The sequence below is a fragment of the Rutilus rutilus genome (assembly GCF_951802725.1).
Source record: "Rutilus rutilus genome assembly, chromosome: 10".
In the NCBI taxonomy this organism is placed as follows: domain Eukaryota; kingdom Metazoa; phylum Chordata; class Actinopteri; order Cypriniformes; family Leuciscidae; genus Rutilus; species Rutilus rutilus.
Window position 1 is genome coordinate 43,955,505 of NC_140215.1, and position 25,106 is coordinate 43,980,610.

The window sequence follows — 25,106 nt, forward strand, 5'->3', positions numbered from 1 at the left end:
CCTGAGAATGCTTTGACGGGTTTCCACAGCGCACGGTGTTTAAGAGAACGTCTGCCAATTCCACCAGCTGCGGTAAACGTAGTCTATAATTGGTATTATTTAATGAAACAATTTGAAACAGACGTTTTCAAATTCCAAAGCTTGCAGAAGGTTCCTAATGGCAGTACTGACTTGGGCTACAGCTTTCCTGGTAGCCTTGAGTGAATTAACTTGTCTAAGAAAATGATTCATAAAACGTATAAATATCAGTTGAGCCTATGTTTACTTTCGTCACTGACACAGACGGAAATGAAAAGACTAGGTTCAGCTTTAGGAGGGGAAGAAATAGGCCAGGATAAGAAGACTGAGAGAAACAGAAATATGAAGATGAGGAGAAAGCAGGTATTGGCAAATAATCTAATGACAAGGTTTTAAAGCTAGCCTATTTCTTATAATTTTTTGGCCTTCAAAAGTCCTAAATTGCACATATGTAGATCAGAGAAATCCCCCCCAAAAATTTTGCGCACAAAAAGTATTCTCGTCACTTCATAGCATTAAGGTTGAACCACTGTAGTCACATGGACTATTTTAACGATGTATTTACTAATTTTCTGGGTCTTGAAAGTGGTCGTCGCAGTCTGTGGAGGAACAGAAAGCTCTCGGGTTTCATCAAACATATCTTGAGTTCCGAAGATGAACGAAGGTCTTATGGGTTTCGGACCCGCATGAGGTTGAGTAATACTGACAGAAATGTCACGGGGTGACTAGAGGCAAGCGGAACTTTTGTTTTGGAGGATGTTTCCCCGCCGGAGCAGTACCAGTTCCAGTTGTCCCAGAGGATTAGACGAGGAAATGAGGGTCAGATGCGCGATGAGAGGGTGGCGATTGGGACACGTATCTGAGATGCGGATTATAAAAAGATACTTTGGGGTGAAGGAAAGTGGGAAGTACACAGAGGGAGAAATCAGTGTGAAAGAGAGAGATCGCGAAGAGGGGAAGTAAGCCGTGGGAGAAACCAGTGCGAGAGTGAGAGAGGAAGTGGGGCAGAGATGGATTTTCGCAGGCTGTTGATCGAAGGAAAAATTGATTTTGTAAAAGGACTTTCGGAGAATGAAGACTGGATGTGCACATGCTATTTTTTTGGAACAAGTTAAGTACCACGCTTACCCTTTATATTGATCTTCAAAGTTCTTTATTCCTACATGTATGTGATGGTCGGATGATTGCTGGTGGGAAACTAAACACTCTGATGGTCTAATCTCTCAAAGCCAGTATGTTTGTTGTTGTTCATCTCCTCGAAGCTGAAGATTTTGTTCCTGCATGAATGCACCAGTCCGATGATGGTTTGCTTATAACTAACATTATGATGTTCTGATCTCTCAAAACCAGTCATGTTTGCCGTTGTCCACCTTTCATGTTGACCTTGAGTCCTAATACATCAAAGATGAGGATTCAGCCCCTGCACGTAAGAGCCGTTTTGATGATTGTGTGCTCGAGGACTAAACATCATGTGGTTCTGATCCCCCCCCCAAGCCAGTACTGTTTGTGGTCATCCATCTTCCCGGCTGCCCCCGAGTTATAGTCCCATTGAAGACAAGGAACCCGGTTGGAGCTACGAGCAAAGGCCCTAGTTCACTGTGAGTGTGTGGATTGCAGTGCTTATGGTGGATATTTGCACGTGTGAAGTTTGTGAGTGCTTTGCTGAATACATGAGTGTGGGGAGTAAAGTCCTGCCTTTGTTCGGGCCTTTGACCTGCTGGATCGCCTCACTCGAGGGGCGTTGGGCCCTACTAACCAGTGTTCGTTGAGTGTGTGTTATACAGAGCCGTGAGCCATTCCTCTCTCGCTGTCCTGGCCTGCCTCGAAGAGGAGCCATTACCTGTGCACCTACCATTGTTCGGTCTGGGGCCGATTTGTCAAAGACGTGAGTTATCCCTCACCCGCTGTCTTGGAAGACGTGAGCCATTTCTCTCTCGCTGTTCTTGCCTGCCTTAAAGAAGAGCCATTACCTGTGCACCTACCATTGTTTGGTCTGGGGCCGATTCGTCAAAGACGTGAGTTATCCCTCACCCGCTGTCTTGGCCTGCCTTGAAGAGGAGACATTACTTGTGCACTTACCATTGTCCGGCCTGGAGCCGATCCGGTGAAGACGTGAGTCATCCGCCCCGTGTTGTTCCGATCTGTCTTGAAGAGGACTAGTTATCTGCCTATTCACCACGATACAGTTCAAAGAGGATTCCCTAGTCCCGTATTTACCTTTGTGTACGTTTCCACTGAAGAGGGAAGAGGCCAGGATTCTGAAAAGAAGAGGAAGTTGATTGAGTGACACGTTATTTTAAGAGATATTTTTAATTCAATAAAGATGAACTTTGTACATTCTATCTGATTGTCTTGCCTGGTGGTGTACTCTGTTAGCTCCTCGAGGTGGTACGGTTCATAGGGGCGGTGCGTAAAGGCCCGGTGGCCCGCCCCGGCCTGTGACAGAAACACACAAGCTTTCTGTCTCCTGGGGGAAAGTGTAGGGCTCATGTCTTGGTTTCATGTTGAAAGGGTGTGTGTGAATATTTGGATCTGGTGACTTTTCTTCATAGGCTACAATCTTTAGCATTTAAAAACAACATGATCACCTATAGTGGGAAATCTACTCGCCTTCAGATAAAAGTGGATGTATATCGTATAAAAAGTTGTTGTTAAGTGTAAGCATGTTATAAATGTTGAAATGTAATTTATTTTTTTACATTTTTCATAATCTTTGTAAATATGTGTATCTCAGGGGAAATGTCGTTCTTTAGAGGTATAAAATAAGGGCTTTCGCACCGGAGGAACTCTTTCACAGAGGGGCGAGGCCAGAAATGTTAAAGTGGGTGGGCCTTCATTAAACAGGGTGGGCAGTGTGGCGTTCGGAAACTGCTCGCCAAATCACCCAAAAAAATAAAATAAAATAAAATAAAATTCCAACACAGCATAACGTTCCATACTAGCAAATAACAACATTTAATATAATGTCAAATAACAACATATATACTCATAATATGCACATATACACTGAATCAAACACAATAAGTCATATTTTCATATTTTCATTTTCAGAATATATATTCATAGTACATATCTATCTGTAAAATTCTGTTTATAGTAACAGCCATCTGTATATTATATTCAGTACATATCTATCTGTAAACATTCTGTTTATAGTAATAGCCATCTGTATATTATTATATTCAGTACATATCTAGCTGTAAACTCTGTTCACAGTAATAGTTATCTGTATATTATATTCATAGGACAATCTATCTGTAAATTTTTGTTTATAATAGTATTCAACTCTATATTTATTCAGTACATATCCATGTTCTGCACTTATGGAACCACTGTATATCCTGCACTTGCTGCTATTGCACTTCTGGTTAGACCTAAACTGCATTTCGTTGCCTTGTACCTGTACTTGTGTAATGACAATAAAGTTGAATCTAATCTAATCTAATCTAATATTTTCTGTCAAGTAGGCCTATGCATTTAAGTCTATATGAATTATTGTTAGATTTTCTTGACAAAAAATATTGAGAGAATTTTTGTATAACATATATTTACATCTACCTTCCTTTACATGTCCACTGCCAATACATTCCATTTAATTTCATTCAGGGAATATTTTACAAGCAAACAGATTATTAGTCTTTGCCACGATAGCACTACTACAGAGAATGACATTACCAGTTTCTTGGACATATAGAGTCATGGTCAAAATTGATGGCACCCCTGGTAAATATGATAAAAAATGGCTGTAAAAAATAAATCTGCATTGTTTATCCTTTTGATCTTTCATTCAAAAAATTCACAAAAATCTAACCTTTCATTGAAGTAAAAGAATTGAAAGTGGGGGGTAAATCATATTATAAAATAAATGCTTTTCTCCAAAAGACGCTGGCCATAATTATTGGCTCCCTGTTATTAAATACTTTCTGCAACCTCCTTTTGCCAAGATAACAGATCTGAGTCTTCTCCTATAATGCCTGATGAGTTTGGAGAATAACTGACCAGAGATCAGAGACCATTCCTCCATACATAATCTCTCCAGATCCTGCAGATTCACAAGTTCATGCTGGTGCTTCTCCTCTTCAGTTCAGCCACTCCTCTCCTATAGGGCTCAGGTCAGGGGACTGGGACGGTCACGGCAGAAGCTTCATTTTGTGCTCAGTGACCCATTTTTGTGTTGATTTTGATGTTTGTTTTGGACCGTTGTCCTGATGGAAGATCCAACCACGGCCCATTATAAGATTTCTAGCAGAGGCCGTCAGGTTTAGATTTTTGATCTGTTTGTATTTGCTAGAATCCATAATGCCATGTTTCTGAACAAGATGTCCAGGACCTCCAGCAAATAAATGGGCCACAACATATAAGATCCAGCAGTGTATTTAACCGTAGGCATGGGGGACTCTTCATCCCTGTTTGCTCCAAACACATCTGCTGGGTTTGCTGCCAAAAAGCCCTTTTTGTGTTTCATCTGACCACAGCAACCACTAAAATCAGGACGTGGAGGCACCAGCGCGTGAACTGGAGCTCGTCTCATAAATGAACCGAAACTCAGCGTATAGGCTACTTGCCTCACAGAGCTGAGAAATATATTTATGGAAAGCTTGAAATGTCTACTTTTAAACAAAACATGTGCATTTCTTTCTATAGGCACGTTCACAATACTCCGAAGACTGCGAGTCAGCATTGTCAACTTCATCTTTGCAGCCGACACTGACACAGAAAACACCAGTTGATTAATAAACAATTAAAATGTCTCTTTGCTATATTTGACACATTCATAATCTTTACTTTTGCCGGCTTTGTGGCAAACTTCATGTGCGCTTGAGTGCGGAAACAGGCTTATTACTTAAACGCTCATTATGGTTTAGTCTCTCCAGTATTAAGTAATTAAATTAATATAAATATGTGATTAGTCAACTAATGGCTTAAATGAACAACTACAAATTAACAGCCCTTCTTATTTCACATATTTTCGAACCAGCATGACACAAAGGGCATTCTTCATAAAGTCTCTCTCCGCTCTGGAGGAAATATCCCCACTCCGCTCACATGCTCTGGTGTGAGACAATGTGTTCCTTCTGTTGTCTGAGAGTTGATTGACAGCTTTTAGGTGTGTTATTGGCAGCGTCACCCTCTGGTTACATGAACGCGTCACCACCGCATCAGCACCGAAAACATAGGGATTTTTTTTAGACAATAATCGCACAACCTATTCCATATTCTATAATTAAAACATCTAATCGAATATTCAAAAATTGTGACCCATCCCTAATAAGCAACATGATTTTGGAGCAAAACATGATATTAATCTCATAAATTGTCGTGTTTGACACTATGCTAAGCTAAAATACTAGCACTCCCTGTTGCCAAGAGCATCGTTTTATTGCTAATTTTGAAAAGTCCACGTAAGATCATTTGAATGTTTTTTTAAGAAGGGCAAGTGAGAGGTCTAATTAAAGAAATGATGGATTAAAATAGTATGAATAAAAAAGTGCCAGTAAAACAATAAAGCAGGGTACGGTTTAACATGTTAAATTAAATGTTTTTTTTTTTTTTTTTTTTTTTACCGAAAATGTTTCTACACTTTTACGTGCATCTGATTGACAGTTAGGCCTAAATCATGCAATCTTATTTCACTGTTGTGGGTTATTTCAGCTTCGAACAAAGTTTGCTTGTACATTTAGTTTAACTGCATAGTTAAAGAAGCCAAGCTAAATCATTAAACTCAACTGTGTGCATGCATTGTAGACACTTACATTGTTCTTGCAGTTTTGAAACTCGGTGAAAACAGGTGTTTGCATACTTTACCACAGCTGAAGTGAAATAAATGCAAATAATACACAGATGTTTCAGAGACATTGTCATTCAATACTTTATGTAATGCCATTGACTGTTTGACTCTGAAGAAGACGCATGGGCGTCGAAACGTTAGTCGTTTTGTACCAATAATAAATTATTTAAAACGTTGTGTGCTCCGGTTCTGTTCCTTGGTCCTAGCTAGACCTTGGGTTTCCTCTTTTGATTTTTGCGTCCTGTTCCGTGAGCACCAACCAGGCTGAAGCGCAAGTGACCCCTTTCTACTTTATGTACTGCTTCATACAGCATCTGTTTGAACAAGAATAAAGTTCAACATAAGCTACTATCAATGAAGTAGAGTCTACGTTTTTTAATCAGTTTTAATTTGATAAACATGACACAATATAACATAGCAACTACATGAAAAGAGTGTTTACTGTTATAAAAAACTGATTTGTGAGCTTTAGAAGAACTAAAGGTGTTCGAATAAACACGAAACACACGTGATCGTTGTCATGTGGTGAATCCAGCGAATCGTGGAACAGCTGTGTCGTCATCAGAGCTCGAGCAGCCGCTCTTGAGCAGCTCAATCAATTCAATTCAATACCCCCCTCTGGCTCTGTCCCTAGACCCCCCTCTGGCTCTGCCCCTATACCCCCCTCTGGCTCTGCCCCTAGACCCCCCCTCTGGCTCTGCCCCTATACCCCCCTCTGGCTCTGCCCCTAGACCCCCCTCTGGCTCTGCCCCTAGACCCCCCTCTGGCTCTGCCCCTATACCCCCCTCTGGCTCTGCCCCTAGACCCCCCTCTGGCTCTGCCCCTAGACCCCCCTCTGGCTCTGCCCCTAGACCCCCCTCTGGCTCCACCCCTATACCCCCCTCTGGCTCTACCCCTATACCCCCCTCTGGCTATGCCCCTGGACCCCCCTCTGGCTCCACCCCATACCCCCCTCTGGCTCTACCCCTATACCCCCCTCTGGCTCTACCCCTATACCCCCTCTGGCTCTACCCCTGGACCCCCTTCTGGCTCCACCCCTAGACCCCCCTCTGGCTCCACCCCTAGACCCCCCTCTGGCTCCACCCCTATACCCCCCTCTGGCTCTACCCCTATACACCCCTCTGGCTCCGCCCCTATACCCCCCTCTGGCTCCACCCCTAGACCCCCCCCCCCCCCCCTCTGGCTCCGCCCCTGGACCCCCCTCTGGCTCTGCCCCTAGACCCACCCTGGCCCTAGACCCGCACTGGCCCCGCCCCTAAACCCACCCTGGCTCCGCCTCTTCTCACACATTCTCTCCAATCCTTCCCATTACAGGATAAACCCGTTACGGATAATCTCGGGAACGAGTCTAAGAAGCAAGAGTATGTAGAAGGTTTCTAGATGTTCATCTGAGGAGACAGAGAGGCAGTGCCTAAAACAACTGAATGAGAAATGAGGCAAACACTAAGAAATATGACATTAATAACTGCATAAATGATTGGCTTTTCTAAGTGCCTGTACAGTGACACCAGTGGCTCTCTTTCCTCTGAGTGCATTGTGGGTAATTGAGAAGGAATGGGGGAAAGTCACATGATCGGAGGCACTGCGCTATGATTGGATGTTCACGCGATAAGTCCCGCCTCTTGCTTTCGTGCGCGTTCTGAATGAGTAAATAATGGTGTAAGTTTAAATGGGAAGTTCATAAAAGTAAAAACTCTTTGCTGTGTGACACTGAGATTACTGGCAGATCTGTGTGTCTGTGACCATCAGTGTTTCTGAGCAACGGATGAGCCCAACATAAAGAACACACTAAAGATCTATCTGGCTTTATGAGTGAACTCTGCACTCTTTCGGTAATGCATTGCTGTGTTTCAGAGGATATGCTGGCCACTGTTTCAGATGCTCATTTATGATGCAGAAAAACACAGTTTACACACACCTGGCAAAATCGGCTAAATATTAATCAGTGAACATGAAGTCCACAAGACAAACTAATGTCTGGATTGACTAGTGCTTTTCTCATTGCTTTGTGACTTTTGTGATGGTTGTTCATGATTTTCTTGTGTGTCCTGAGCAGTTAATCCAGAAATCCTCCAGCTTCAGTGTGTTTGAGCTCTTCACAGCACTGACTGTGTGTGTGTGTGTGTGTGTGTGTGTGTGTGTGTGCGGTATGGAGACGGGTTTGTTGAGGATCGGTGCCGATGGCTATCGTGTCGATGAGGCCTTCACAGGGGAGTGTCTAGATGACACAATCTCTGCTGACACTTCAGGGATGTGTTGTGGTCGTGTCTAGGCGCAGGTCCACCATCTGATCTGGATACGGCCCGGATCCGGCTGACTACATCATGTGTTGTGGTCGTGTCTAGGCGCAGGTCCTCCATCTGATCTGGATACGGCCCGGATCCGGCTGACTACATCATGTGTTGTGGTCGTGTCTATGCACAGGTCCACCATCTGGTCTGGATATGGCCCGGATCCGGCTGACTACATCATGTGTTGTGGTCGTGTCTAGGCGCAGGTCCTCCATCGGGTCTGGATACGGCCTGGATCCGGCTGACTACATCATGCGTTGTGGTCGTGTCTAGGCGCAGGTCCTCCATCTGATCTGGATACGGCCCGGATCCGGCTGACTACATCATGTGTTGTGGTCGTGTCTATGCACAGGTCCACCATCTGGTCTGGATATGGCCCGGATCCGGCTGACTACATCATGTGTTGTGGTCGTGTCTAGGCGCAGGTCCTCCATCGGGTCTGGATACGGCCTGGATCCGGCTGACTACATCATGCGTTGTGGTCGTGTCTAGGCGCAGGTCCTCCATCTGATCTGGATACGGCCCGGATCCGGCTGACTACATCATGTGTTGTGGTCGTGTCTAGGCGCAGGTCCTCCATCTGGTCTGGATACGGCCCGGATCCGTCTGACTACATCATGTGTTGTGGTCGTGTCTAGTTGCAGGTCCTCCATCTGGTCTGGATACGGCCCGGATCCGGCTGACTACATCATGTGTTGTGGTCGTGTCTAGGCGCAGGTCCTCCATCTGGTCTGGATACGGCCCGGATCCGTCTGACTACATCATGTGTTGTGGTCGTGTCTAGGCGCAGGTCCTCCATCTGGTCTGGATACGGCCCGGATCCGTCTGACTACATCATGTTTTGTGGTCGTGTCTAGGCGCAGGTCCTCCATCTGGTCTGGATATGGCCCGGATACGTCTGACTACATCATGTTTTGTGGTCGTGTCTAGTTGCAGGTCCTCCATCTGGTCTGGATATGGCCCGGATCCGGCTGACTACATCATGTGTTGTGGTCGTGTCTAGGCGCAGGTCCTCCATCTGGTCTGGATATGGCCCGGATCCGGCTGACTACATCATGTGTTGTGGTCGTGTCTAGGCGCAGGTCCTCCATCTGATCTGGATACGGCCCGGATCCGTCTGACTACATCATGTGTTGTGGTCGTGTCTAGGCGCAGGTCCTCCATCTGGTCTGGATATGGCCCGGATCCGTCTGACTACATCATGTTTTGTGGTCGTGTCTAGGCGCAGGTCCTCCATCTGGTCTGGATATGGCCCGGATACGTCTGACTACATCATGTTTTGTGGTCGTGTCTAGTTGCAGGTCCTCCATCTGGTCTGGATATGGCCCGGATCCATCTGACTACATCATGTTTTGTGGTCGTGTCTAGGCGCAGGTCCACCATCTGGTCTGGATATGGCCCGGATCCGTCTGACTACATCATGTGTTGTGGTCGTGTCTAGGCGCAGGTCCTCCATCTGGTCTGGATATGGCCCGGATCCGGCTGACTACATCATGTGTTGTGGTCGTGTCTAGGCGCAGGTCCTCCATCTGGTCTGGATATGGCCCGGATCCGGTTGACTACATCATGTTTTGTGGTCGTGTCTAGGCGCAGGTCCTCCATCTGGTCTGGATATGGCCCGGATACGTCTGACTACATCATGTTTTGTGGTCGTGTCTAGTTGCAGGTCCTCCATCTGGTCTGGATATGGCCCGGATCCATCTGACTACATCATGTTTTGTGGTCGTGTCTAGGCGCAGGTCCACCATCTGGTCTGGATATGGCCCGGATCCGTCTGACTACATCATGTGTTGTGGTCGTGTCTAGGCGCAGGTCCTCCATCTGGTCTGGATATGGCCCGGATCCGGCTGACTACATCATGTGTTGTGGTCGTGTCTAGGCGCAGGTCCTCCATCTGGTCTGGATACGGCCCGGATCCGTCTGACTACATCATGTTTTGTGGTCGTGTCTAGGCGCAGGTCCACCATCTGGTCCGGATATGGCCCGGATCCATCTGACTACATCATGTTTTGTGGTCGTGTCTAGGCGCAGGTCCACCATCTGGTCCGGATATGGCCCGGATCCATCTGACTACATCATGTTTTGTGGTCGTGTCTAGGCGCAGGTCCTCCATCTGGTCTGGATACGGCCCGGATCCATCTGACTACATCATGTTTTGTGGTCGTGTCTAGGCGCAGGTCCACCATCTGGTCCGGATATGGCCCGGATCCATCTGACTACATCATGTTTTGTGGTCGTGTCTAGGCGCAGGTCCACCATCTGGTCCGGATATGGCCCGGATCCATCTGACTACATCATGTTTTGTGGTCGTGTCTAGGCGCAGGTCCTCCATCTGGTCTGGATACGGCCCGGATCCGTCTGACTACATCATGTGTTGTGGTCGTGTCTAGGCGCAGGTCCTCCATCTGGTCCGGATATGGCCCGGATCCATCTGACTACATCATGTTTTGTGGTCGTGTCTAGGCGCAGGTCCTCCATCTGGTCTGGATACGGCCCGGATCCGTCTGACTACATCATGTGTTGTGGTCGTGTCTAGGCGCAGGTCCACCATCTGGTCTGGATACTGGCTGGGTCCGACTGACTCGGAATATAAACAAAGACTAACATTCTTATGACAGACATGCCATTCTTATGATGTAACGAGTACATCAGGTGTTATAGGTAGCGTTATACTTTTACACTGTAAAAGTACTATGTGACGTGTGAAAACCTGTATGCGAACTTAAATAAACGTGTTTGATTATGTGTGTGTGTGTGTGTCTCCCAGCTCTTGCAGATTGGAGCCCTCCTCAGAATCTCTTTGTTCAGAGTCTCAACACACAGTATGTTCTGCGCTGGGACTGGGCTGACGATCAGCACTGCGCCATCAACGGGACGATCACCTTCACTGCACAGTATCTCTCGTAAGAACACTATATCTCTGCTTTCATCCATAACATCATGTTTATTTAGATTATTGAGCCAATCTTCTAATTACAGATAACAAAATGAAAAATAATTACACAGGCTGGACAGGTCATAATAGATTCTTGTGAGAGATTTGAGGTTCATGTCCTGTAGTATAAAAATATTTGTATATATTGACTAGGGATGCACAGATATGAAAATTTTTGCCGATACAGATAACCGTTATTTCTTTACATTTGAAAGCTGATAACCGATATATTGGCCGATAAATCTAAATTCAAATTTTTATATATTGATACCCTGAATACAAAAACAGAAAGCTCACCATTAAAAGCCATGTCCCAAACACTTCAACATAAATCAAACATATACAATACAGTAGCCTACTTTGAACCATTGTAAGATTCCTTAACTTTTCAAATTAATTTTACACTCCTATGGCCAAATTTCTTTATTAAAAAATGGTAACACTTCATAATAAGGTTTCATTTTGTTACCATTAGTCAGCATGAATGAACAATACTTCTACAGCATTTATTAATCTTAGTTAATGTTAAGCTCAACATTTTCTAAGACATTTTTAAGATCCAAAGTTGTATCTGTTAACATTAGTTAATGCACTGTGAACTAACATGAACACAAATATTTTAACTAACATTAACAATGTTAACAACTGAAACTGAAGAACTTTACTTGCGTGTTGTTTAAATCAATGAAACACATCCTATGTGAGATTAATCAGATATTTATATTACATAAACTTAATATTATGATTTATATCTGCACAAAATCACGTGAATGCACAAGCAAACTTGACTGTGCTGGTCAGAACGTGTAATCCCTGTTCTGGATGCACTATTCCCACAACAACACGCTGAAACACAGCAACTAAACCCGGAGAATTCACAACGTTTTATTACAGTAGTGTTTTAATTATAATGGCATGTATATGACAGTCCCAAGTTATAAATGTGCAATGCTGTTTGAGCTGCGCACGCTAAAGATGAAGATGATCACTGGTACAATTAAGTGCTTTACTGCATCGTTCATTAACTCAATCAAACGCATCCTATATTAGATTAATCAGATATAAATAAACATATTACAACTTACAATGGCACAAAATGCTGCGAATGCTCAAGTGAACTTGACTGTGCTTGCCATGAAGGCTTTAATAACCGTAGACGCGCTCTTTCCGCCACAATGCGTTCGTCGCTCTTAAACACTGGCGAACCAGAATTCACAACATGCTTTTACAGTCGTAAAACAATTCTCATTATCGTAATCTGTCCAGATGTTTTGTTTTATTCTTGGTCTTCTCAATGTGACTTAGGCCTATTTCTATAAATTAAATTAAAGGCAGTACAACAAATACTACCTTGATGTGTAATATAGAATTATTTTTCTGAAATTATTATTTGTGTCATTTTTGCATCATAATAGTAAGAATTAAGTGAGAAATGTGCTGAATTGTGCTTGGAATGTTTCGCCAAATCTATGCAAAGCATAGGCAAAAGTTCATGGGAACAAACGTCATCCAGCCAATGAAAATGAATTCTAAAGCATTATACTGTATATTGTAAGTAAATATATAGAAGAATACAGACAGACACAGAAGCAAGTAAACCTTGGGATGGACGTCCAAGCCATGACATTTTCAGGGGTGTGATCCTTCTGGATAAATCCGGAAATCCGGCTTTTCCGACCTGAAAATAATGCTCTCGTAAATCATGCAAATTTTTATTTTTTTTGCGGGTCGTGCGCAAAGCACGGTTCGGGTATTGCTAAACATAATGACTGCTCACTGCTGTCAAAGTTTTTTGTGCCTCTGATTCATGTCTTCATGTCACTCCGCAAGTAGTCCATTCATTTGTCACGATGGAACTTCCTTCAAAGCAGAGCTCCACCAAAGAGCCTTCACTCGTTGCGGAAGGTTATCTAAAGTGTGCTAAGAATTTTGGACGTGTGGGGCGAACTATTTCTTTTCTTAGCTGAAGCTGACAACGGGACAAAATAAATGTAAAGAGAGACATAGTGGAGTTCCTATTTTCGTTTTGACAAGTTGAATAAATTCTGTAGTCTACCCCTTACATGACCTGGCAAGTGACATTATTCTAAAAAGCATACGCATAAAACTCCCCCGACATGGTTAGAAAATACTGCCTCTAGAGCAGCTGCACAACGAGAAACGAGAAACATGGTAGGTGCGCCGTATATTTTCCTGCTTTTTTGTCCTTTGCCAATCACACCTATGCATGTTACTGCTTTAAAGGTCCCGTATTATGCCCCTTTTCACAAGATGTAAAATAAGTCTCTGACGTCCCCAGAGTGTGTATGTGAAGTTTGAGCTCAAAATACCCAACAGATCATTTTTTACAGCATGTTTAAATTGACATTTTTTGGGGCTCAGAAAAACGAGCTGTTTCAGTGTGTGCCCTTTAAATGCAAATGAGCTGCTGCTGGACGACCCAGGGGGCGGAGCTTCATGAGCTCGCGCTCAGTCTGTCAGGACAATTTCATCTCACGGAATGATGACAATATCAGAAACTCTCAGTAACGGCGTTCATTTCGAGTCGGACAATAATGCCTACAGAGTCAGAGTGCTGTATAGAGTTGAAACAGGTATGGTTTAGTAGTTTAATTACGGTTATTATAACGTATTGTCATCTGCTTGTATGTATCCATTATTTATTAACAGCCTACAAGTCTGCTGTTTCGGACCAGGTCCGAATGATGGTCAAACATGTACTGATGAGTTTAATAAAGTTTATTGTACATCACACAAAAGATGAAGCGTCAGTTTTACTTCAGAAAATCACCGTAAGAGCTGAGTAAACACAGTAGGCTAAGTTATAAGAAGTGCGCAAGTAGCCAGTAGAGTTGAGGGAGCATTCCTGTGGGCGGAGGTTAGTCTAAACACGGTTCTGGTGATGTCACTAATGAAGGAAGTAGAGGGGTGTAGTCCAATCGAGCCGTTTTATGTTGTCAACTTCTGTTAAATAAAATATCTCGCTTGGCATTGAACTTTGAGCTTTATAATTTTACAGATATTATTTATACTCTAACATCAACATTACACACTAACTAAAGTTTGAAACATGGGATCACGTAGAACGGGACCTTTAATAAATAAACTCCAAATGGGAGACATCCAGCAGTTTCCCTCAGACATCATGTAGAAACCCTCTGTCCAGGGTCAGTGACTGCTGTACTTCACATGATGTTTTATTAACAAGGTTCGGGAGGAGCACATTCAGATAATTAACACAAGTGGAGAGCACTCAGCAATCAATGGTAAGAGGTGTATATATACTCAGCAGTCTCACCTCATTCCATTGACAGTTTTGCAGCATCCCTCCACCACCCCATCTCCACACTTCTAGTCCTAAACACTTACATACGGGGGGAGTACTCTGGGTTTGGGCCGAACTCCGAGCTCGGAGCCCTCCCTCCGGACAGCACGCCAAATACGCATTAAACTTTACCCCTTCAAATTATATGTAAGTGTGAACTCGTGAAATGATGAATCGAGTCACTCGTGGTCTTTCCTCCAACAGGGCAGCTGATTCCCGTAAGCCGCCTCACAAGCAGAACTGGAGGACCGTGTGCACGGATGTTCTGGAGCGGCGCTGTGATTTCACTGATGCTGAACTGAGTTACTGGGGCATATATCTCCTGCGTGTGCGGGCCAACACGGCACAGCAGTTCTCCAACTGGACCAACATCACCTTCTGCCCAGATAAAGACGGTGATTAAAATGGTCTGTTGTAATCTGGCCTTGGCTCTTGATTCTGCGGTGTGACCACAGCTCTGTCCCTCTCCTCTGTAGCTGATCTAGGTCCTCCGTCCAGTGTGAAGCTGACCTCTGTTAAAGGAGATCTGGAAATCGTCATTGCTGACCCTCTGAGCAGCACCAACGAGTCCATGAAGACGCTGGTCCACGACATGCAGTACCACATCCACTACTGGAAGCGTCCCGAAGACTATCAGGTATCTGTGCGCTAATGACCAGCAGTTGCACTGCATAGATCAGCGGTCCTCAACTCTGGCCCTCGAGGGCCCCTGTCCTGCAGGTGATCAAACACACTGGCCTGGGGTTCTCTAGTGGTCCTGCAGAGATCAGCCCTGATCAAACACACCTGCCTGGGGTTCTCTAGGGGTCCTGCAGAGATCAACCCTGATCAAACACACCTGCCTGGGGTTCTCTAGGGGTCCTGCAGAGATCAGCCCTGATCAAACACACCTGCCTGGGGTTCTCTAGTGGTCCTGCAGAGATCAGTCCTGATCAAACACACCTGCCTGGGGTTCTCTAGGGGTCCTGCAGAGATCAACCCTGATCAAACACACCTGCCTGGGGTTCTCTAGGGGTCCTGCAGAGATTAGCCCTGATCAAACACACCTGCCTGGGGTTCTCTAGTGGTCCTGCAGAGATCAGCCCTGATCAAACACACCTGCCTGGGGTTCTCTAGTGGTCCTGCAGAGATCAGCCCTGATCAAACACACCTGCCTGGGGTTCTCTAGTGGTCTCTAGTGGTCCTGCAGAGAGCAGCCCTGATCAAACACACCTGCCTGGGGTTCTCTAGTGGTCCTGCAGAGGTCCACACACACACACACACACACACTTACAGTACATGGTACGGGACTAATACGGACAATTCCTCCGCTTATATTACAATTTGTTTCTTGTTTTTCTTTATATGAGATGTGTATATATATTTCTTGGTACAGCTTGGTGTTTTTTTCTTATTGTAAATACACTTTGGGTTTAAACCAAATTGATGTTCTCCAAGAATTCTTTTTTGATAAACATTCAAACATAACTTTAAAGAAGGGTCAAGGCCGTAAAGTTTTTTGTGTATTATCACCTATAACCTAGGCTGAGCGTTACAAGCTCTGATCAAACACACCTGCCTGGAGTTCTCTAGTGGTCCTGCAGAGATCAGCCCTGATCAAACACACCTGCCTGGGGTTCTCTAATGGCCCTGCAGAGATCAGCCCTGATCAAACACACCTGCCTGGAGTTCTCTAGTGGTCCTGCAGAGATCAGTCCTGATCAAACACACCTGCCTGGGGTTCTCTAGTGGCCCTGCAGAGATCAGCCCTGATCAAACACACCTGCCTGGGGTTCTCTAGTGGCCCTGCAGAGATCAGTCCTGATCAAACACACCTGCCTGGGGTTCTCAAGTGGCCCTGCAGAGATCAGTCCTGATCAAACTCACCTGCCTGGGGTTCTCTAGTGGTCCTGCAGAGATCAGCCCTGATCAAACACACCTGCCTGGGGTTCTCAAGTGGCCCTGCAGAGATCAGTCCTGATCAAACTCACCTGCCTGGGGTTCTCTAGTGGTCCTGCAGAGATCAGCCCTGATCAAACACACCTGCCTGGGGTTCTCTAGTGGTCCTGCAGAGATCAGTCCTGATCAAACACACCTGCCTGGGGTTCTCAAGTGGCCCTGCAGAGATCAGTCCTGATCAAACACACCTGCCTGGGGTTCTCTAGTGGCCCTGCAGAGATCAGCCCTGATCAAACACACCTGCCTGGGGTTCTCTAGTGGCCCTGCAGAGATCAGTCCTGATCAAACTCACCTGCCTGGGGTTCTCTAGTGGTCCTGCAGAGATCAGCCCTGATCAAACACACCTGCCTGGGGTTCTCTAGTGGTCCTGCAGAGATCAGCCCTGATCAAACACACCTGCCTGGGGTTCTCTAGTGGTCCTGCAGAGATCAGTCCTGATCAAACACACCTGCCTGGGGTTCTCTAGTGGCCCTGCAGAGATCAGCCCTGATCAAACACACCTGCCTGGGGTTCTCAAGTGGCCCTGCAGAGATCAGTCCTGATCAAACTCACCTGCCTGGGGTTCTCTAGTGGTCCTGCAGAGATCAGCCCTGATCAAACACACCTGCCTGGGGTTCTCTAGTGGTCCTGCAGAGATCAGTCCTGATCAAACACACCTGCCTGGGGTTCTCTAGTGGCCCTGCAGAGATCAGCCCTGATCAAACACACCTGCCTGGGGTTCTCTAGTGGCCCTGCACAGATCAGTCCTGATCAAACACACCTGCCTGGGGTTCTCTAGTGATCCTGCAGAGATCAGCCCTGATCAAACACACCTGCCTGGGGTTCTCTAGTGGTCCTGCAGAGATCAGTCCTGATCAAACACACCTGTCTGGGGTTCTCTAGTGGTCCTGCAGAGATCAGTCCTGATCAAACACACCTGCCTGGGGTTCTCTAGTGGTCCTGCAGAGATCAACCCTGATCAAACACACCTGCCTGGGGTTCTCTAGTGGTCCTGCAGAGATCAGTCCTGATCAAACACACCTGCCTGGGGTTCTCTAGTGGTCCTGCAGAGATCAGTCCTGATCAAACACACCTGCCTGGGGTTCTCTAGTGGTCCTGCAGAGATCAGCCCTGATCAAACACACCTGCCTGGGGTTCTCTAGTGGCCCTGCAGAGATCAGCCCTGATCAAACACACGTGCCTGGGGTTCTCTAGTGGTCCTGCAGAGATCAGTCCTGATCAAACACACCTGCCTGGGGTTCTCTAGTGGTCCTGCAGAGATCAGCCCTGATCAAACACACCTGCCTGGGGTTCTCTAGTGGCCCTGCAGAGATCAGCCCTGATCAAACACACCTGCCTGGGGTTCTCTAGTGGTCCTGCAGAGATCAGTCCTGATCAAACATACCTGCCTGGGGTTCTCTAGTGGTCCTGCAGAGATCAGCCCTGATCAAACACACCTGCCTGGGGTTCTCTAGTGGTCCTGCAGAGATCAGTCCTGATCAAACACACCTGCCTGGGGTTCTCTAGGGGTCCTGCAGAGATCAGCCCTGATCAAACACACCTGCCTGGGGTTCTCTAGGGGTCCTGCAGAGATCAGCCCTGATCAAACACACCTGCCTGGGGTTCTCTAGTGGTCCTGCAGAGATCAGTCCTGATCAAACACACCTGCCTGGGGTTCTCTAGTGGTCCTGCAGAGATCAGCCCTGATCAAACACACCTGCCTGGGGTTCTCTAGTGGTCCTGCAGAGATCAGTCCTGATCAAACACACCTGCCTGGGGTTCTCTAGTGGCCCTGCAGAGATCAGCCCTGATCAAACACACCTGCCTGGGGTTCTCTAGTGGCCCTGCAGAGATCAGTCCTGATCAAACACACCTGCCTGGGGTTCTCTAGTGGTCCTGCAGAGATCAACTCTGATCAAACACACCTACCTGGGGTTCTCTAGTGATTTTAAATCAGATACATATCTGATATCTGGACATCCGACCTACGTCTAAACATGCATATCCGATTCCCCTTTAAATTCAAGCCACCATAAGATGAGGACGACACGTTAATTCACAAATAAAGCTGTTTAATGTTGTATTATGAGGCAGACGTGCCTGTATACGCTCGCTCACAGCTTTTTATTGAGGTGGGAACTTTATATTTATCTTTGTAAAGAAAAGAAATTGCGCAAACACAGAAACATTCAGGAGCTGGTTCTCAACCTCTGCCTGTGACTTTTATAAATAATACAGCTTCACTACTGAAACCTACATTATATTTCTCAGCAATGAGGTGATAACTTCACTGTAATTAAACCAACAAGCTTCACTATTAGGTTACTCACTCATGCACTCTCTCTCTCTGTCTCTGGTTAATTTCTCTAACTTGCCCACATTTTTAACTTATCCTTGTTAACAGGAATAATTCCTAAGGTTTGGAAGACGGCCCTGGTACGTCCACTTTTTAAATGTGGTGATCCCAGAGATTTAAACAATTATAGACCCATTTCAAGGCTTTCATGTCTTGTGAAAATATTTGAGAAAATAGTAAATCTGCAGTTGCGCTCCTTTTTAGACGAACATTGCATTTTGAAAACATATCAGTCAGGTTTCAGACCTGGTCATAGCACCACCTCCGCTGTTACTCGGGTACTGGATGACATTATAAGTGGTATGGATAAAAAGAAGCATTGTGCAGCCCTGTTTATAGATCTATCTAAGGCTTTCGACACTGTGGATCATCCATTACTTCTAAATAGGCTGTCATCAATTGGACTAGACTTGGCGGCCTGCAGATGGTTTGAAAATTATCTGACAAATAGTACACAGTGTGTTTCCACTGATGGTGTCAAATCAGGTTTTCTTGAGCTTTTGAAGGGCGTCCCACAGGGATCGATTTTAGGTCCAGTTCTTTTTTCTATTTATTTCAATAATATTGGTTCAGCTATAAAAAATTATCAACTCCACCTCTATGCTGATGATACGGTTATTTATGCTATTGCCCCTACAGCTGACCAGGCCCATTTTGAGCTACAATCTGCCTTTACAGCTATACAGAAGGTCTTTGTTGAATTGAACCTGGTAGTTAACGTAGGCAAAACCAAGTATATGCTTTTTTCAAATAGACAACAGAAAATAGGTGATGATTTATGTTTTTGCACATTGGATGGTGCCTCTATTGACCGTGTTCATGTTTATAAATATTTGGGGATCTGGATTGATGACGGGCTCTCCTTTAAAACGCATGTTGATGAGCTGGTAAAGAAACTAAGAGTTGGAATGGGTTTCTTTTATAGAAACAAATCTTGTTTGACTCTAAATAATAGAAAACAAATTGTTGAATCCACTTTTTTACCTATCATTGATTATGGAGACACAATCTATATGCATGCCTCTGCTTCTGTTCTAAAACCTCTCGATGCTGTATATCATAGTGCCATTCGTTTTATTACAGGGGACAAGTTTAGTACCCATCATTGCACACTTTATCAGAAAGTAAATTGGCTGCCCTTAAAATCTCGTAGAGAAATGCATTTTGCACTTTTTGTGTACAAAGCTCTTTTGCACAAACTACCATCTTATATTAATTCACTTTTAGCTGTTAGAAGGTCTGGTTATTAGATGGCTATTACTACAGATCCCAAAGATCTCCTCTGAATTGGGTAGATCTGCTTTTTAGTTTTTCTGCCCCTCACACTTGGAATGAATTACAATGTACTTTTAAACTGGATGATCTGATGCCTTTACGGCATTTTAGACGTCTGCTTAAGGATCATTTTATTACTGATTGTGTTTGTATCCTGTGATTGTTTTTGCTTTCCTTTTAATTGCTTTTAATTTATTTAGCTTGTTTTACTGTAAATTGCATTTCTGGCTGTATTTCTCTTTTTTTCATTGTGACCTACACAGGTCGTTGCTGTAAATGAGAACTCATTCTCAGTCAACTCACCTGTATAAATAAATAAATAAATAAATAATTCATTCTAATTCATAAAAAAGTATATTACAGGGATACTTTATTTCACAGAATTCTCCGGACTATCTGTTCCGTCAGATTTTGCGCTGCAAAACATTCATGAGTCACAACAGCTGTTATCTTGTCCATGCTGGAAAATAATCATGACCACCCGACATGAATTATATAAATAATTTTAATAGCACGGCCATTCAAAACCAGGGTCTACCATGTGCGTAGTAAAAAGATCAGCGAAAGTCATTTTGGGCGGGAATTAATGTAAACAGATATCGGATACCAGTCCTGTCTAAAGTTAATGTAAACAGTCAGGCCAAAAGATCGGAACTGTGCATTAAGACTTGCTGTGTAAATGCAGCCTTAGTGTCCGAAAGTGGCATCTAGTGTGGACTAGTAGAATCTCTGATGTCAGCATCATGTCTGAGACTGAAGGAATACAGAAGTGCTTTTAAGAGCATGATGACCACGTTCTTTAAAGAGATGTTGGTTTCTAATCTGTATCCAGATTCTTCTCTCTTAAAGTACTTTAAAACTATTTCCACAAACACTGAGGTCCAGAAGTCTGAATATGTGGATGTCACTGGATTTTTGGACCATTAATCCACCAATAATAATAATATTAAAAATGATAATAATGTTACTGTTGAGTGAAGTATAGCGTTCCCGCTATAGCTAACCCATTCCCTCTCTTCTTGTGCCTGTGCAGAAGGCTGAAGTCTTGAAGACGCAGAATAATGTGGTGACGCTGTCTGAGCTGGACCGATGGACGGGGTACTGTGTCAGAGTTCAGAGTCGCTATGACTTCTACAACAAGACAAGCGTCTTCAGTGACATACACTGCACAAGCACTGAAGGTCAGCAGATCCATCACACTCACTCACTCACTCACTCACTCACTCACTCACTCACTCACTCACACACACACACACACACACGCTAAGTTCAGTTTGCTTTCCAGTGAAATCAACAAGAGTCATATGTTGTTAATAACTCTTCATGTCTGATAAGATATTTCATGTGTCATTTATGAGTCACGTGTCATGTTAACCTCTTGGTTCAATAAAAGGTTAATGAACAACCCACACTCAAATGTTTCTTAAACATACAGCCATAGAAGTGAAAACTAAATATGGTGATCCAGTGACACAACTTACCCCTCACAGCACCTTTACCCAGTAAAGGCTGCCATTCTGAGAAACATGATTCATTTAATAAATGTAATTCTCTTAAGCTACATCATTTATATGGTTATTCAACAATATCTATGACATTTATAACCTACCATTTATGGATCATCATGTTACATAAGGCAGAATCTATGCTTCAGATGTCATGGCTAGTCCAGCCCAGATGAATGAGTGTGAGACGTGTAGAGATTGAATGCTGTGTGTGATTTCAGGACTGATTCCGCACTGGCAGATATTTCTGTACTTCCTGTCGTCGCTGGGGGTGTGCGTCCTGCTGGGGCTGCTGGGGCTGCTGGTGTGGTTTAGCTTTTACAAGGTGTTTAAGTCCTTCAAGAGCATCTTCTACCCAAATGTTCAACTCCCGCCTCACATTCAGGAGGTAAAAACATTTATACTCTTTGTTACATGCTATGATATCACAAGGTTTCAATGACCTTTGATTAAAGATGTGTCAGTTAGTTGTTATGCATTGATTAACTGTTTGTCATCAGATTTCTCCAGGAATTAAGACAAAAGACAGTGTTTGCAGAGAAGCATTTCTGTTGAATCATAATTAAATTAAGCACATTTTTACTACAGTTACCTGTTCTAACTTGTCAATATGACAAAATATACATAATACAGGAGTAGTGTTGCACGGTGTACCGATACTTCAAAAGTATCGCGATACTCGGAAATTAAAAACGTCACGACACCTAAATTTATCAGTATCGATACTTAAAAAAAAAAAAAAAAAAAAAAAACCGCCTCCCTATGGACGTCTGTGTTTTTTTCCTGACGCACGCAGCAAAGAACCTGCCAGTGTCATGTGACAAAACACTACAGCGAGATGGCTGCATGTGCGAGCACAAGTGGTCCACGACTCGTAGAAAAAGATGACGCGAGGAGTGACATATGGAAGTACGTTGCCTACCTTGCTCTGTTGCACCGATACTTCAAAAGTAAATCGGAAATGAAAAACGTCACGATTGCTTAATTTATTAGTATCGATACTTCTAAGAATGACTGCGTTCCAGATTTGTAAGGCCGGCGACACACTGGCTGCGTGTCGTGTCCGGCTCCCATGTTAACTGCCTGCATGACACACGCGTCTGGGCGCAGCTCGAGACAAGCGGAAAACGCGTGCATGTTAGAAATAGAACCGACGCCTATTTTTCAAGTGTTCCCAGGCAAAATAGAATAGGAAAAGATGTTTCTATGTCATTTTGACACGAATACATATTAATAAATGACATTTTGATGTTTGAAAGTTTTGACATAAATACAATATAGCCTAAATGTAATTTAAAGAAATATTATCGATTTTCAAATATTGCACCTCTCAATACAGAACGAATTATTCTGTAGCCTATTTTGCCGTCAACACTGCCGACGTTGTCTTTGCTGCTATATATTTATGTTTAACATGAAGTATAGGCCTTCCACAACTCTCTCCATATGTCAAATATATCACCAATGAGGCTTATCATATGTTACCAATATTAAACATTGTTTAATATAATCGCTGTTCATATTTTTATTCAAAGTTCAGAATCAAGATAAAGCTCGTATGTTTCTTATGATAAATGAGATAATGCTGCTAAATTTATAAAAAATTTAATTATAGAAATATTTACCTGGCAACGAAAAACTACACACAGCAATAGTGTGGGAAGTCTACCTACAGACTCTCCAAACCTTTTGCCCATTTTCCTTAAAAACCCAGATAATTCAATATGCTTACCAAATGGTGGTGTCTGTCATTATAATTAGATTTTGGTCCCCTATTGAGGGGTTCACAACTGTGAGGTCAGAATTTGTAAATGAATGGGTTCTTGTTTTACACGCAGGAGGTAGTTTGAATGGAGGATCTGGGGGAGGGAACGCCTTTAAGGGGCACACCACATTTCTCATATTTTATAACTTCTTTTAGCTTTTCATTATGGCTGGGAGAATAAGACCATTTTACCAGGTGCACTGAGACACCTTAAAAGATACCAAACAAGTATAGTTACTTTATGTACACATTTAGGTTTTCAGTGAGTTTTAGGTGAGGAGAAGGGGGAGATGGTGAGACTGTAAAAGTGAGGTGTGTAAAAGTCTCGGATGTTGCTGTTACATATACAAGAGAGAGTTCAAATGTTAATTCTCAGGAGAGCCTTTTGTTTTCTCGAGGGATAGCCCAGACTTGCTGGCACCCGCCTTACAACTTCTTACTGTTAGACCATCTAATGAAGGATTATTAGACCATCTAATGAAGGACTGTTAGACCATCTGATGAAGGACTGTTAGACCATCTAATGAATAGACCATCTAAGAGTATTAGTCTTGCTCTGGAATAAAACATGTTCTCTCTGTGTGTTTCCAGCTTTGGTTGTCGGAGACGCCACATCTTCTGCCTCCTCCATGCTCCGGTTCTGTGTGGGATCAGCTGGACATGATCAATGCTGAGACGGACACAGTCCCGGACATCCAGATCTCCATCCCTGAGGATCAGGACACCAGCGTTCCCAGCCGGCACGGTAGCGGAGACTCCGGCTTCAACTCAACAGAGGAGGACTCCAGTCTCCGGCAGTTCAGCTTCACACGACACGACACACACACCGACACACACACCGGCACACACACTGACCACAGATGCAAGACAGACACGCAGCACAGGAAAGAGATGCATGATGGGATGCTGGAGATGTGCGCTTAACAACTCAAACAGACATGACTTAGACTTGTTTTTCTCCATTCAAATCATCTTATTGTACATGTGAAACCTTTGTGTGTTTGTCATTTCAGCCATATTTTCATTTCTGTATTTAAGCATGCAGATTCTTTATGATTCTTATAGAATCTTTATTCATCCATTCGTTAGCTTCACACTCATCTCCACTCAAAGTCAGATTAAAATAGTCTCTATCATGTGCAGTCTCCTTGTTCTTCTTCAGATTCTGTCACTAGGAAGTGTTTGTTAAAACCCTGTTCCTGTTGTTTACATGCATATTTACTCCAGGAAGGATTTATTCATTCAACTGTCTATTTTTACTCTTACTGCATTTGTTTGTAATTATAATAACAGCTTGAGGCTCTACAGCACGTGGAGAACCTCACAACAATAGTTCTTAATAAAGCTGAGGTTATCGCAAGCCTTGGTAAACTGAGGTTAAGCAAGACCTGATGGTTTAAAGCCCGTCGTCTTCAAGACTCCTCAATTAAAAGGAGTTTTTCAAGGCTGTTCCAGTTTCTTCTGGACACATGTACACTGCAAAACTAAGAAGCAAGTTTTGGCTGATCATGTAATTTCAACTGTGCCCTCGAGGTCAGATCCACTTCAGTTTGATTATAAGAGTAACAGATGATGCTGTACTGACCCTGCCTAATACAGTTACTTCAGTGAAGACACGTATTCTCATAAAAAGGCTTGTTGATCTTGATGTTAATATAGGTTTAGTCCTCTGGATTAGAAACTCTTGCTATGATTGATATGGTCTTAGTTGGCCTACTGGACAAAAACTAACTCTCCACATGATGTTGCCATCTGGCTCACACTAAGGCCCTTGAAACTTGGTGTCACTTCAGCCAATTATAAATTAATTTTGCAAAGACAAAATAATTATGTGCACAAAACTAATCTTGGTAAACGAGCCAATTTCCCTTGAGGCTCAACCAGTTCGAAATTGTGGAGAATTTTAAAGGGGTGGTGTAATTTTCCCGGCA

General features: G+C 43.9%; 1 protein-coding gene across 3 annotated transcripts in view; it reads left to right on the top strand.

Annotated features, from left to right (window-relative positions):
* The window catches only part of LOC311297859 (interferon alpha/beta receptor 1b-like), a 26,343-nt gene extending 2,032 nt beyond the window's left edge, over positions 1 to 24,311 (top strand). Inside the window, exons 1-8 of one of the 3 annotated variants that reach the window (XM_084420335.1) lie at positions 839 to 1,128; positions 10,865 to 11,000; positions 14,562 to 14,752; positions 14,834 to 14,994; positions 20,939 to 21,086; positions 21,632 to 21,666; positions 21,700 to 21,798; positions 23,767 to 24,311. In XM_084420335.1, the coding sequence (XP_084276461.1) occupies positions 1,029 to 1,128; positions 10,865 to 11,000; positions 14,562 to 14,752; positions 14,834 to 14,994; positions 20,939 to 21,086; positions 21,632 to 21,666; positions 21,700 to 21,798; positions 23,767 to 24,099 (1,203 nt within the window). In that variant the 5' untranslated portion in view covers positions 839 to 1,028 and the 3' untranslated portion in view covers positions 24,100 to 24,311. Of the gene's footprint in view, positions 1 to 803; positions 1,129 to 10,864; positions 11,001 to 14,561; positions 14,753 to 14,833; positions 14,995 to 20,938; positions 21,087 to 21,631; positions 21,799 to 23,766 lie in introns of those variants that run through there. The other 2 variants (XM_084420334.1, XM_084420336.1) reach the window with 2 other exon arrangements.
* Positions 24,312 to 25,106: the final 795 nt, after the last annotated feature.